The 14,513-nt window shown below is 39.5% G+C and overlaps 1 protein-coding gene across 1 annotated transcript in view; it reads left to right on the top strand.

The window, feature by feature from the left end:
- LOC126481464 (zinc finger HIT domain-containing protein 2) overlaps positions 1-10,577 on the top strand; it is a 48,239-nt gene extending 37,662 nt beyond the window's left edge. The window contains exons 5-7 of the mRNA XM_050105240.1: positions 8,108-8,317; positions 10,111-10,258; positions 10,332-10,577. Of these exons, the coding sequence (XP_049961197.1) occupies positions 8,108-8,317; positions 10,111-10,258; positions 10,332-10,498 (525 nt within the window). The 3' untranslated portion in view covers positions 10,499-10,577. The remainder of the gene's footprint in view (positions 1-8,107; positions 8,318-10,110; positions 10,259-10,331) is intronic.
- Positions 10,578-14,513: the final 3,936 nt, after the last annotated feature.

Here is a 14,513-nt window from a genome sequence, read left to right as displayed (position 1 = left end):
ATACACTTTTTCATTCTCTTTGTCATTACACGGCTAGTGGGCATATACTTTTACTACCATAGTAAGTTGTTGCTTTGTCTCTATCTCAGCTATATTTTATTTACTGTGCTATTCATTGTAGTTCATCTGCCATAACATTGTCTGGTTCATTATTAAACATATTCCTTCATTACCCTATTTAATTTATATTGATATTTCTGCACTTACCTGGTCACAAATTGTGTTTTGCTTTCTACCACTATTCGTTAACTTCCCTAACTTCCACTAGCCTTTATCTAACATCCAAAGTTTTTTAGAACTGATGTTCATCCAATAAAACATGTGAAAAAGTTACAATGTTGTTGTTGTTGTGGTCTTCAGTCCTGAGACTGGTTTGATGCAGCTCTCCATGCTAATCTATCCTGTGCAAGCTCCTTCATCTCCCAGTACCTACTGCAACCTACATGCTTCTGAATCTGCTTAGTGTATTCATCTCTTGGTCTCCCTCTACGATTTTTACCCTCCACGCTGCCCTCCAATACTAAATTGGTGATCCCTTGATGCCTCAGAACATGTCCTACCAACCGATCCCTTCTTCTGGTCAAGTTGTGCCACAAACTTCTCTTCTCCCCAATCCTATTCAATACTTCCTCATTAGTTATGTGATCTACCCATCTAATCTTCAGCATTCTTCTGTAGCACCACATTTCGAAAGCTTCTATTCTCTTCTTGTCCAAACTATTTATCGTCCATGTTTCACTTCCATACATGGCTACACTACATACAAATACTTTCAGAAATGACTTCCTGACACTTAAATCAATACTCGATGTTAACAAATTTCTCTTCTTCAGAAATGCTTTCCTTGCCATTGCCAGCCTACATTTTATATCCTCTCTACTTCGACCATCGTCAGTTATTTTGCTCCCCAAATAGCAAAACTCCTTTACTACGAGGGCAGTTCAATAAGTAATGCAACACATTTTTTTTCTCGGCCAATTTTGGTTGAAAAAACCGGAAATTTCTTGTGGAATATTTTCAAACATTCCCGCTTCGTTTCGTATAGTTTCATTGACTTCTGACAGGTGGCAGCGCTGTACGGAGCTGTTAAAATGGCGTCTGTAACGGATGTGCGTTGCAAACAACAGGCAGTGATCGAGTTTCTTTTGGCGGAAAACGAGGGCATCTCAGATATTCATAGGCGCTTGCAGAATGTCTACGGTGATCTGGCAGTGGACAAAAGCACGGTGAGTCATTGGGCAAAGCGTGTGTCATCATCGCCGCAAGGTCAAGCAAGACTGTCTGATCTCCCGCGTGCGGGCCGGCCGTGCACAGCTGTGACTCCTGCAATGGCGGAGCGTGCGAACACACTCGTTCGAGATGATCGACGGATCACCATCAAACAACTCGGTGCTCAACTTGACATCTCTGTTGGTAGTGCTGTCACAATTGTTCACCAGTTGGGATATTCAAAGGTTTGTTCCCGCTGGGTCCCTCGTTGTCTAACCGAACACCATAAAGAGCAAAGGAGAACCATCTGTGCGGAATTGCTTGCTCGTCATGTGGCTGAGGGTGACAATTTCTTGTCAAAGATTGTTACAGGCAATGAAACATGGGTTCATCACTTCGAACCTGAAACAAAACGGCAATCAATGGAGTGGCGCCACACCCACTCCCCTACCAAGAAAAAGTTTAAAGCCATACCCTCAGCCGGTAAAGTCGTGGTTACAGTCTTCTGGGACGCTGAAGGGGTTATTCTGTTCGATGTCCTTCCCCATGGTCAAACGATCAACTCTGAAGTGTATTGTGCTACTCTTCAGAAATTGAAGAAACGACTTCAGCGTGTTCGTAGGCACAAAATTCTGAACGAACTTCTCCTTCTTCATGACAACGCAAGACCTCACACAAGTCTTCGCACCCGAGAGGAGCTCGCAAAACTTCAGTGGACTGTTCTTCATCATGCACCCTACAGCCCCGATCTCGCACCGTCGGATTTCCATATGTTTGGCCCAATGAAGGACGCAATCCGTGGGAGGCACTATGCGGATGATGAAGAAGTTATTGATGCAGTACGACGTTGGCTCCGACATCGACCAGTGGAATGGTACTGTGCAGGCATACAGGCCCTCATTTCAAGGTGGCGTAAGGCCGTAGCATTGAATGGAGATTACGTTGAAAAATAGTGTTGTGTAGCTAAAAGATTGGGGAATAACCTGGTGTATTTCAATGCTGAATAAAACAACCCCTGTTTCAGAAAAAAAATGTGTTGCATTACTTATTGAACTGCCCTCGTACTTTAAGTGTCTCATTTCCTAATCTAATTCCCTCAGCATCACCCGACTTAATTCGACTACATTCCATTATCCTCGTTTTGCTTTTGTTAATGTTCATCTTATATCCTCCTTTCAAGACACTGTCCATTCCGCTCAACTGCTCTTCCAAGTCCTTTGCTGTCTCTGACAGAATTAAAATGTCATCGATGAACCTCAAAGTTTTTATTTCTTCTCCCTGGATTTTAATACCTACTCCAAACTTTTCTTTTGTTTCCTTTACTGCTTGCTCAATATACAGATTGAATAACATCGGGGAGAGGCTACAACCCTGTCTCACTCCCTTCCCAACCACTGCTTCCCTTTCATGCCCCTCGACTCTTATAACTGCCATCTGGTTTCTGCACAAATTGTAAATAGCCTTTTGCTCCCTGTATTTTACCCCTGCCACCTTTAGAATTTGAAAGAGATTATTCCAGTCAACATTGTCAAAAGCTTTCTCTAAGTCTACAAATGCTAGAAACGTCGGTTTGCCTTTCCTTAATCTTTCTTCTAAGGTAAGTCTTAAGGTCAGTATTGCCTCACATGTTCCAACATTTCTACGGAATCCAAACTGATCTTCCCCGAGGTTGGCTTCTACCAGTTTTTCCATTCGTCTGTAAATAATTCGCGTTAGTATTTTGCAGCTGTGACTTATTAAACTGATAGTTCGGTAATTTTCACATCTGTCAACACCTGCTTTCTTTGGGATTGGAATTATTATATTCTTCTTGAAGTCTGAGGGTATTTTGCCTGTCTCGTACATCTTGCTCACCAGATGGTAGAGTTTTGTCAGGACTGGCTCTCCCAAGGCTGTCAGTAGTTATAATGGAATGTTGTCTACTCCCAGGGCCTTGTTTTGACTCAGGTCTTTCAGTGCTCTGTCAAACTCTTCACGCAGTATCCTATCTCCCATTTCATCTTCATCTACATCCTCTTCCATTTCCAGAAAATGTCCTCAAGTACATCGCCCTTGTATAGACCCTCTATATACTCCCACCTTTCTGCTTTCCCCTCTTTGCTTAGAACTGGGTTTCCATCTGAGCTCTTGATATTCATACAAGTGGCTCTCTTTTCTCCAAAGGTATCTTTAATTTTCCTGTAGGCAGTATCTATCTTACCCCGAGTGAGATAAGCCTCTACGTCCTTACATTTGTCCTCTAGCCATCCCTGCTTAGCCATTTTGCACTTCCTGTCAGTCTCATTTTTGAGACATTTGTATTCCTTTTTGTCTGCTTCATTTACTGCATGTTTATATTTTCTCCTTTCATCACTTAAATTCAATATTTCTTCTGTTACCCAAGGATTTCTACTAGCCCTCGTCTTTTTATCTACTTGATCCTCTGCTGCCTTCACTACTTCATCCCTCAGAGCTACCCATTCGTCTTCTACTGTATTTCTTTCCCCCATTCCTGTCAATTGTTCCCTTATGCTGTCCCTGAAACTTTGTACAACCTCTGGTTTAGTCAGTTTATCCAGGTCCCATCTCCATAAATTCCCACCTTTTTGCAATTTCTTCAGTTTTAATCTACAGTTCATAACCAATAGATTGTGGTCAGAGACCACATCTGCCCCTGGAAATGTCCTACGATTTAAAACCTGGTTCCTAAATCTCTGTCTTACCATTATATAATCTATCTGATACCTTTTAGTATCTCCGGGATTCTTCCATGTATACAACCTTCTTTTATGATTCTTGAACCAAGTGTTAGCTATGATTAAGTTATGCTCTGTGCAAAATTCTAACAGACGGCTTCCTCTTTCATTTCTTAGCCCCAATCCATATTCACCTACTATGTTTCCTTCTCTCCCTTTTCCTGCTGTCGAGTTCCAGTCACCCATGACTATTAAATTTTCGTCTCCCTTCACTACCTGAATAATTTCTTTTATCTCATCATACATTTCATCAATTTCTTCGTCATCTGCAGAGCTAGTTGGCATATAAACTTGTACTACTGTAGTAGGCATGGGCTTCGTGTCTATCTTGGCCACTATAATACGTCCACTATGCTGTTTGTAGTAGCTTACCCGTACTCCTATTTTTTTATTCATTATTAAACCTACTCCTGCATTACCCCTATTTGATTTTGTATTTATAATCCTGTATTCACCTGACCAGAAGTCTTGTTCCTGCTGCCACCGAACTTCACTAATTCCCACTATATCTAACTTTAACCTATCCATTTCCCTTTTTAAATTTTCTAACCTACCTGCCCGATTAAGGGATCTGACATTCCACGCTCCGATCTGTAGAATGCCAGTTTTCTTTCTTCTGATAATGACGTCCTCTTGAGTAGTCCCCGCCCGGAGATCCAAATGGGGGACTATTTTACCTCTGGAATATTTTACCCAAGAGGACGCCATCATCGTTTAACCGTACAGTAGAGCTGCATGCCCTCGGTAAAAATTACGGCTGTAGTTTCCCCTTGCTTTCAGCGGTTCGCAGTACCACAACAGCAAGGCCGTTTTGGTTAATATTACAAGGCCAGATCAGTCAATCATCCAGACTGTTGCCCCTGCAACTACTGAAAAGGCTGCTGCCCCTCTTCAGGAACCACATGTTTGTCTGGCCTCTCAACAGATACCCCTCCGTTGTGGTTGCACCTACGGTACGGCTGTCTGTATCGTTGAGACACACAAGCCTCCCCACCAACGGCAAGGTCCATGGTTCATGGGGGGGAAAGTTACAATATCTCGTGGAAACAGTCCATGAAAATGGTTTAGAAATATTGTTTATGGAGGAAAGAGCACACGAGGTGAACAAAGGTTGGTTCTGAGCACTATGGGACTTAACATCTATGGTCATCAGTCCCCTAGATCTTAGAACTACTTAAACCTAACTAACCTAAGGACAGCACACAACACCCAGTCATCATGAGGCAGAGAAAATCCCTGACGCCGCCGGGAATCGAACCCGGGAACCCGGGCGTGGGAAGCGAGAACGCTACCGCACGACCCCGAGCTGCGGATGAGGTGGACAAAGCTTACATTATATCTAAGAAATCATACAACAGAGAGTGCTTATCTAAAAATCTTAAAATAAAGCACTGCAACACAGTAGTGAAGCCAAAATACCTATATGCCAATGATAGCTTAGTACTGAATTATACACTTGAAAATGCTACTCAGTGATGAGTTGTGTGTGTGTGTGTGGGGGGGGGAGCATGTACAGCCGTTATACATGTAATGAAATTCTTAGGCTACGTTACAGCAGTCAGCAATTGCTTACACAGAATATGTCTTTGCTTTCTTCACAGTTGTGTCCTTTATTCCCACATCATTACTGTGGAATAGTTCTCTCCTAACGAAAATACTGTATTTGCTTATCTTACTGAAGAGCAGCCTTTTACAATTTCAAATCCCAAAGAGATGTGAATATGTTGGTTTCAGAATAGGCCCACTGTTCCTTTCTGCTTTACTATTATGTGTGATCCAGTTCTTCACATTTCCACAACTGGAGAACACATTGTAAATGTCAGCCAGTTGAACAACAGTATCCATTCTTTTCAGCTCCTTCTGATCATCAAAACTTTTGTCAGTGTGCCAAATGAGTGGCAACTCACAGGACAGCAAAACTTGATATTTGTGAGAAGGAGCGCTACAGAGTCATTTTGTCTGCAGGGCAAAATTTTTATATTGGCCAGAGTATTAATTAAGAAAGATTTTTATTAAATTCACCCATGTAGACTTAGTGTTACTGGGTCATAATACGTAGCAGATATCATTTAATTTTATTTTTAGTCATTGCTTCTCTGCTCAGATATGCACTTATACTTTTCACCTGGGCCTAGTACTCTTTCAGCTGCCTGTAACAGTTGTGAAATGGTTCAGCTTTAGTTGATGGGAATAATATGCTGCCACACCTGTTGAAAGTTTAGGTAATACCTCATTTACTTTTGGTGATCAACAATATATAGTGATTGTGTCTCTCCTCTTGCAGAATGTATAGAATACATTATATGCCTTTCCTTTCTTTCTTTGACAGAATAAAAATGAAATAGAATGAAATTTTCACTCTACAGCGGAGTGTGCGCTGATATGAAACTTCCTGGCAGATTAAAACTGTGTGCCGGACCGAGGCTCGAACTCTGGACCTTTGCCTTTTGCGGGCAAGTGCTCTACCAACTGAGCTACCCAAGCACGACTCACACCCCGTCCTCACAGCTTTAATTCCGCGAGTACTTGTCTCCTACCGTGCAAACTTCACAGAAGCTCTCCTGCGAACTTTGCAGAACTAGCACTCCTGCAAGAAAGGATATTGCGGAAACATGGCTTAGCCACAGCCTGGGGGATGTTTCTAGAATGAAATTTTCGCTCTACAGCGGAGTGTGCGCTGATATGATACTTCCTGGCAGATTAAAACTGTGTGCCAGACCGAGACTCGAACTTGGGACCTTTGCCTTTCGCGGGCAAGTGCTCTACCAACTGAGCTACCCAAGCATGACTCGCGCCCCGTCCTCACAGCTTTAATTCCGCCAGTACCTCATTTCCTACCTTGGAAAATAAATATATAAAGAAACGTATTTATGAACAGATAAATAGAAGGAACCTGCAATGAACCTTTTACTCTGCAGACGATTGTGTGCTGTTTTGGAAACTTCCTGCCAGGTAAAACTGTGTTTTGGTCAGGAACTTGAATACAGAACCTTGCCTTTTGCAGGAAATCTGTCTCCTGCTCTCCAAACCTTACAAAAGCACTCCTTCATACCTTACTCAGGGAAGAAAGAATACTACAGAGAAGCACCTTAGCCAGAGCCTTGTTGTTGTTCTGGGTTCAGATTCTGGTCTGGCATTTAGTTTTAATCTGCCAATAAGCTTTAGATAAAGGGATGTTTAAAAGGACTGAAATTATGCCATAAACATTTTATTGTCTGAACACTAGACTTATTTCAGGAAGACAGCAGTTTGAATCCCCATCTGGCCACCCAATTTTATATTTTCTATAGTTTTCCAAAACCACTTACTTTGAAATGGGCACAGCCAATTTCCTTTGCCATACTTTTACTCCATTACAAATGATGTTTTCATCAGTGGGACATTAGACCCTAACCTTCCTTTTATTGTTTATTGTACAGTATTTTAGTACTGTGCCCTTCAAAGTAGTCCCTTACTATTTTGACAAATTGGTCTGAAAGATGTTTTCTTTCAGAGGGTGCATACTGAAGTGCATTCCATTAAAGGCATTAAATTATCACATGCAATTTTTTGGATCTCATCAATGCTTTGAAAATGATATTCTTTCAGTTTACTTTTAAATATCAAGAATAAGAAGAATTTTATGTTGTGACAATAGTGTTGGTGGTGTACAACATTTGTGTGATGTTTTCCAGGTAAGTAAGTGATGCCAGAGTCAATGCTTCTTCATTCTGTGACATCCCCAAATTAGTCTTCTTACAGTTCAGCAATCTTCCTACGCTAACATATTAAAAGCTTAGATACAATCTATTGTTTACTGCATGGCTACAGGGAACGAACTTGGAACTTGTTATGTACATCATCTTTCTAATGGATAATACAATCATCAGCGCCTTGTGTTGGATTGACATGTGCAAGCTTACTTTGAGTAACAGACTCATTTCCTACACACTGCCATGAGTGCATCTGACTATCAAAACTGCATGACTACGACCTCGCACTGATGGTTATTTGATAGTCATCCTCTCTGGCTATTAAACACTGAGCCTCACATTGGCAGCAAGCTAATTGTAGGACTTAGGTTATTGTTTCATAAGTTTGTTTTATTTTATAACACTAATAGATAAAAACTCTTCGATTTGCCTATAGCTCCAGGTGTTTTATATTTACATTTTTTTTTCCAGAAACATCCTCCAGCTCCTGATGTGAAATGGAACATTATAAATGTTCTGGCAGCATATTGTTATGTAGCAAGGTATTTCAATGGAGATCATAAAGAACAACCTCTCCAAGCTGCTTGTCTACTGGAACGGCTCTCTGGTGTTCTACGTGCAAACTTTAGCTACAAGTCGACAGAAATAGCAGTTGACGCTGTAGTTCAGGATATTCTTTCTGTAAGTAAAGAGATCCATATAAGTGCTGTGGTCTTTAAAGAAGTGTACGGATATGTAAATAAGTGCCAGTTCGTGTGCCTTCAATTGTAGAGTATAGGGGACAGGCTTCCATAACTAAAACCATGTCCAGTTGTTTGTACCACATAGTGTTATATGGTACTGTTCTTTGTTAACATATTCATTCCAGAACACACTCTTCAGTCTTATGCTACATTTAATTGAGATTTGTTTGTATTTTGTCTGGTGGTTTCTTTTTTACTGTTCAGTTGTGGTATTACGGAAGAGGGTGTGTACTGACAATTTAAAAATAATCAGATTCCTGTAAACAACATAAGACAACATGTGAAATTAGTTTTTAAGTCAATGCAGATGAGGAAGGAATAATGGTGTGGGTGACCTCTATGTGCTTAATCCATTTGTGATGTTCAAAGAAGGTGCAGTCAGAAAGGAGGAGAAAAGTTATGTAAGTGTTTGAGAGAACCAGTTCTTTATTACAAATGAAAGATAAGAAGAAATGGTGGAGAGTTAAACAGAAAGAGAGAGAAACTGTGGAGAGTTAGGCAGATGGTGAAGAGCTAAACAAAAAGAGGGAAAAACTGTGGAAAGAGAAAGGAATCATTGAAAACTCTGTGTCAAGTGAGAGTATCAAAGTGCTTAAAAGTCGATGAATGTTGTACTGAATGTAACAGTTAGGTTTGAGTTCCGGGTAGTTTACTTTTGCATTTTAAAATATTGGAGCAAGTAACTCAGTTATGGAGTAAAGCTTTTATGATACCGGTCAAAAGACAAATTGATCTGTTTCGGCTCATGATTTGCTGAATCCAAAGAGGGTACAGTGGATGACATAAAACAGCAGTAGATGTTTCTTAGTTTATTTACAATTCTGAAGGATTCTTATCATGGTTTCAAAGCAGACTATTTTTTATTATTGCTGTGTTCCCTTTTGTGTGTCACATTTAAGCTAAGTAAAAGATAACATCTTTTTATTATAATTAAAAAAAGTACTATCACTCTTGCTGTTGCCATGTCTAGCATACCAAGCACAACCACTGCCATGGTTAATTATGGAACTGACTACTTCATCGCAGTTCTGTTTCTTTGTTTTATAGTATTTTCACTTGAAATTATGTACATATTCAAAAAGCTCTTAAAAATTTGTATATAATAAGCATTGTAGCTATTGCAGACTCTTCTCCCAACCTCCTCCCCTCCTTTTCCTCCTCATCTCCCTATCCTTACCCCCTCACATTATTTTCCCAGTGCTCTCCCTCTAATCTGCCCTCCTACCTTACTGTGCTCCACATGCCACTTTCATAGCTTCCACTTCTGTTCTTTGACCATGTCTTGCCTGTGCCTTGTGTGGTTTACATTTTGAACTATATATTCTTAAAAATTTAGACGTATTGGAAGCTGCAGAATTTGAGTTCATCAGTTAAGTTTCAGGTGTTTGGAGTTAGCTGTGTCACTCCAGGCCCGCTGGGGGAAAAAGCTTGTATATCATAGTAAAGGGGCAGCAGAAATGACAAGTATATGGTATCCTCCAGGTGATGCAGTGCAACAATTTAAGACATAGGCTTTGTATTTGTGAGGAATGGGATTCAGTTTGCATGACAGATCATTCAGCATGGTCACAGCTGATTTCTTTCCACAAGCGTGTTCAAATTAGCCAGCACTCTATCTCCGATGTCATTGATGTTATAGGATCTTCAAGGAGAACCTTAATAGTTGTCATTAATTCATATTGTCTACAGTGGATTATGCGGCTACTGTATTATTTCATGTGTGCATTACAGTGCTTTGGACATACTGAAAAAACTATTTATGATGATGTAATGAAAGTGCTTCGTGGACCTGAGGAAAGCAGACCTTATTTCTATGTACAGGCTGGCTTGAGTGATATCCATCATCTGTTTGCTCTTGCCTATAAAATAAAAAAATCAGGTTGGTATGGCCATTCTTGTAATTCCATTTAGCTAATTGTTGTACATGCTTTACTATTTTTATTTGATTTCAGGTTCGAAGAGAAAAACTGGTGAATTTAGCAAATGCTTTAAGGAATCTCTGTATGATGGCCATGACATAACAAAGGAACAACTCTTTCTTTTAAAAAAGAAAGTTGAGTATTTTTTAGCATGGGTGAATGAATATTTATTAAATAAAGGACAAACTTTAGTAACGTAGTAATTTTTGTGTTGACATTCCAAACTTTTGTATGGGAAAAGTATTGTTTTCATTTTATAATAAAAATAATAAAAAAGGAGTTGCTTACTTTTTCTGTAATACTGAGTTACAAAGAGGCCTAGCATTCAACTGTAATTATGTTTGATCAACAAAGCTGGTTAAATGTTGAATAAATCATAGTTTCTACTAATGCATTCCCTCCAGATCTACCCAATGTTATATTGTAGGAAGTGCCAATCAAAGCTGATTAGGGCTGGAGGAGGCTGTCATTTCATTGCAGATAGCTCATCAGCAAATGCAGGTAACAAATTGGAGTTTCTGAGTCAGTTTATTTACAATGTTGCCATAAAAGACAAATAGTAAATGAATGAGTGGTCATTTCATGACTCATATTGTGCAGGTATACTTTGTGTCATACAGAAGAGCAGGTATGTTGATGTATACAGCAATTTGTAAATTCTTCTTGCACAAGTGCTTTATCTGATATTATTATTTCATTTGTAATTGGACAGTAAACATTACCACACATTTGTGGTCGTGTCAGTGTCTTACACAATGTATTTTGTAAATTTCAGTATTATGTATTTGGAGGTTCTATTAAAATGACTTTAAAATATAGAAATAAACAAAACATATTTATCCTTCTAATCACTCTGAAGCACAAATGTGCATTAAAAAAATGTTGTTTGCAGACACTACGTCGAATCCTTCTGACGGAAACTTCCCCCACCCCATCCCTACTTCTATACTTCTGACAGAACCAGAACCCCCCCCCCCCCCCCCTCTCTCTCTCTCTCTCTCTCTCTCTCTCTCTCTCTCTCTCACTCTCACTCTCACTCATGCACTCTGTGCGTGTGTATTCATAGCTTCCGGAAGGGAGGTAGGACACTCCAGACTGCAGGATGAGAGGCCCCTTCTGGTGTGCGGCCAAGAAGAATGAGAGAGGAGATCAATGGACATATTTTAGTAAGCACCATGCCAGGTGCTTTCCAGAGATAATTGGAGGACAGAGCGATAACTAAAGACGGGTTGAGAGTATGATAAGTGCAATGAAGAACTAAGAGGAAAGCAGAAAAGAAGGGGGGAGACATATCACACACACATTAGCTGGCCTGGCCATGTGTTGCTGTGGCTCAGTAGTTAACAGTAGGTCAAACTGATTTTCCACTCATCTTTATAATACAATGAAGCTAATATTCACTAATAAAACTGAAAATAGTTTAGCTGATTTTAAAATGTACGGGATTTAGAATGAAATGGTATGCCAAAATCTAAAAGTGATTGATAAAGTATTGGAATGTTGAAATTAACCACAAACCAACATACAGTTTTTAATTTTACATTTTATTCATCTCATATTCAACCACAGTTCGTAATCAATGATGTATTTACAAAATACTTAATAAAGTAATAACATATAAAAATTGTATTTTATAAATGAGGTAGATAACATTGATTTTAACTATTATTTCCATTATTTTAAATTATCACAATTTAAAATTTTCAATTATTTAAGTACTAATTGGTGCACAGTATCTTTGGTTAACCTTTCTTTCGCTAACACACGTGAGCTGGTGACAAAATTGCCCATGGAGGTAAACGTACTTTCCAAGTCTAAACAACAAGTAAACATTGTTTGGCCTTGAGACTTATTGGTGGTCACTGCAAAAGCCAAACGGATCAGAAATTGAAGCCCTCTAAATGGTATTGGAGATTCTGACAGTATTATTGGAATACGGTCAACAGGACGATTTCTGCTTTAAACTTTCCCGTCAAAATGGTTGCTTTGAGAACATTTCTGGTAATCCTTTTAATGACCAAATGTGTACCGTTGCATAATGTAGGTGGGTTTCAATTGTGGAGAACAGTAATTGGTGAAACAGTCTTCAACTGAAGATTGTGTGGTGGCATTCCTGGTATATCCAGAGAATTTAAAAATTCAGTTGGTTAATTTATGGCTTCGTTCTCATCAACTATTGTGTCGATTGATTTAAAAGATATCAAATCACTGGGCATCAACTGTTGTATCTGGAAATTAATTTCGTCAACATCAACACTTCTTGCTACCAAAATAACACGATTACTGAGCCAGTTATGATCTAAGTAATTATTCCATATACCTGGGAAGACAAACTCAGTTAGTTCACTTTTTATCTCAACAACAGTACAGAAATTGTCTTGCACTCTTGTGTATTTCGTATTTTGCTGCATTTCAATTTCGCCGTTTCCAATATCCAGTAATTGGTTAGGAAATACTTGTGCCGATGGATCATTTTGCAATCGTACTTACATGTTCATGATTAGTCGAAGTGTCTCAACACTTTGCCATAAAAACAATTGTTTTAAACATGCGGTGATCTCATTGGCAAAAGTAGAGCGAGGAATGACTGGTAATGTGTGCCAGAAGCCACCAGATAGTAGTACGACAGTACTACCTAAAAATTTATTGTTGCCTTTATGAAATGCTTCGAGTGGATGTTTATGATTCATAGTACACTTATCCCAAATTATAATTGAACTCTTTTGCAACACTGCAACAATTCCGCTCTTTTTTTAAATATGGCCATGTCTAATGGCAACATAAATGCTGAATGTGCCGTTTGTCCACCATCTAACAAAGTGGCAGTAGTGTCTGAAGATGCAATTGCCAATGCAGTTTTCTGTTGCGACCATATCTTCGCAAGGATTAATGATATTAAAAATGGCCCACCATTTCCACGTGGTATACATAAAAAAATTAAAAAAAAACTACCTTGTTCAGCATCAATGGTCAGCATAATCCGTTATAAATATTTTTTTCTTCAGCTGTCAGTAATGGCTCATTATTCACAATAATTGTAGTTAAGTCAACATCATTATACTGTTTTTATCATTGCAAATCACTGTTAACTAAATCTAAATCGGTCGTTGGGCGATCAGGTGATGGCATACCATAATGACTAAGTGGCAAATTTGAAATTAAAATACATAATCTTTGATCAACTCTGATGCTTCATTATACATTTCTGGTGCGTAATCTAGATTTGGACATTGGTTTTTTTTTTTGTTTAACTCGATGCAATACGTCTTTAGTCATATAGTTTTTATATTTTTCCCCATAAAGTCTATGATTGTGTTGGATAACATGTCATCAAAATAATTGCAAACACATGACAAATACTATTCTGTGTGGATGTCAGCGCTGCATCAGCAAGTGTCGAGTCCCAATGATTGTCTTCTTCCAGTAATTGTGACTCATGACATGCATCTTGATATGTATTGAACACTCGACCATTAACTGTTCGCAAAAATTCGAAAGATGTTGGTCCAGGAATATTCATCAACAACAAACGCCAAAAAAAGGGGGGGGGGCATTCACATTGTTTTGGATGTACTGTGTAAAGTCGTCCCAATGTCTGGGCTTTAAATGTGCCTGAGATTGATGCATGCAGTTTTCCTAATTTATTCCGTGTAAAATAGCGTGGACCATCGGCATATAATAATGTTTTTGTGAATCAGCCGAACACATCAGATTTTTGACACGTTGTGAAAAATTCAGTTTAGTACTGCAAGGAAGTAAAGGGGAGGATGTTGTTATGATGGGTGGCTGATATCCTCTTTGTACAATACAAATGTACACGTGGATTAATACTGTTCTATATTTACATGAACAGGATATTTAACTTGAATAGAGTCCATGTGTTGTGGTACAAGCTCATCAGTAATAGTCCTCTTGCTATAGTCACCGGGTCGCTATGTACTGCCGTAGCCTATTATGTGTACTGAGCCCGCTCAGCGATATACTGTCAGATGCCAACTCGGATGAGTGAGTCAGTTAGACCTTCCGGTCAGTGGCGTTGGCGGCGTGTTGCTTGTGGGTGTGTGTCTGGCCTCTTTTGTGATAGGCACACTTGATCCTGTGCCTACTATCGATCTTTGCGCTAAATCTTTGGCGACCAGTGTGCTGGGCCAGCACATTCCTCCCCCCAAAATTCTGCACCGTTGTTGTGTAGGGAGGATGCGAACGACAACGGAG

The sequence above is a fragment of the Schistocerca serialis genome, chromosome 5 (assembly GCF_023864345.2).
Source record: "Schistocerca serialis cubense isolate TAMUIC-IGC-003099 chromosome 5, iqSchSeri2.2, whole genome shotgun sequence".
NCBI classification, from domain to species: Eukaryota; Metazoa; Arthropoda; class Insecta; order Orthoptera; family Acrididae; genus Schistocerca; species Schistocerca serialis.
This window is presented reverse-complemented; position numbering and strand designations above follow the sequence as displayed.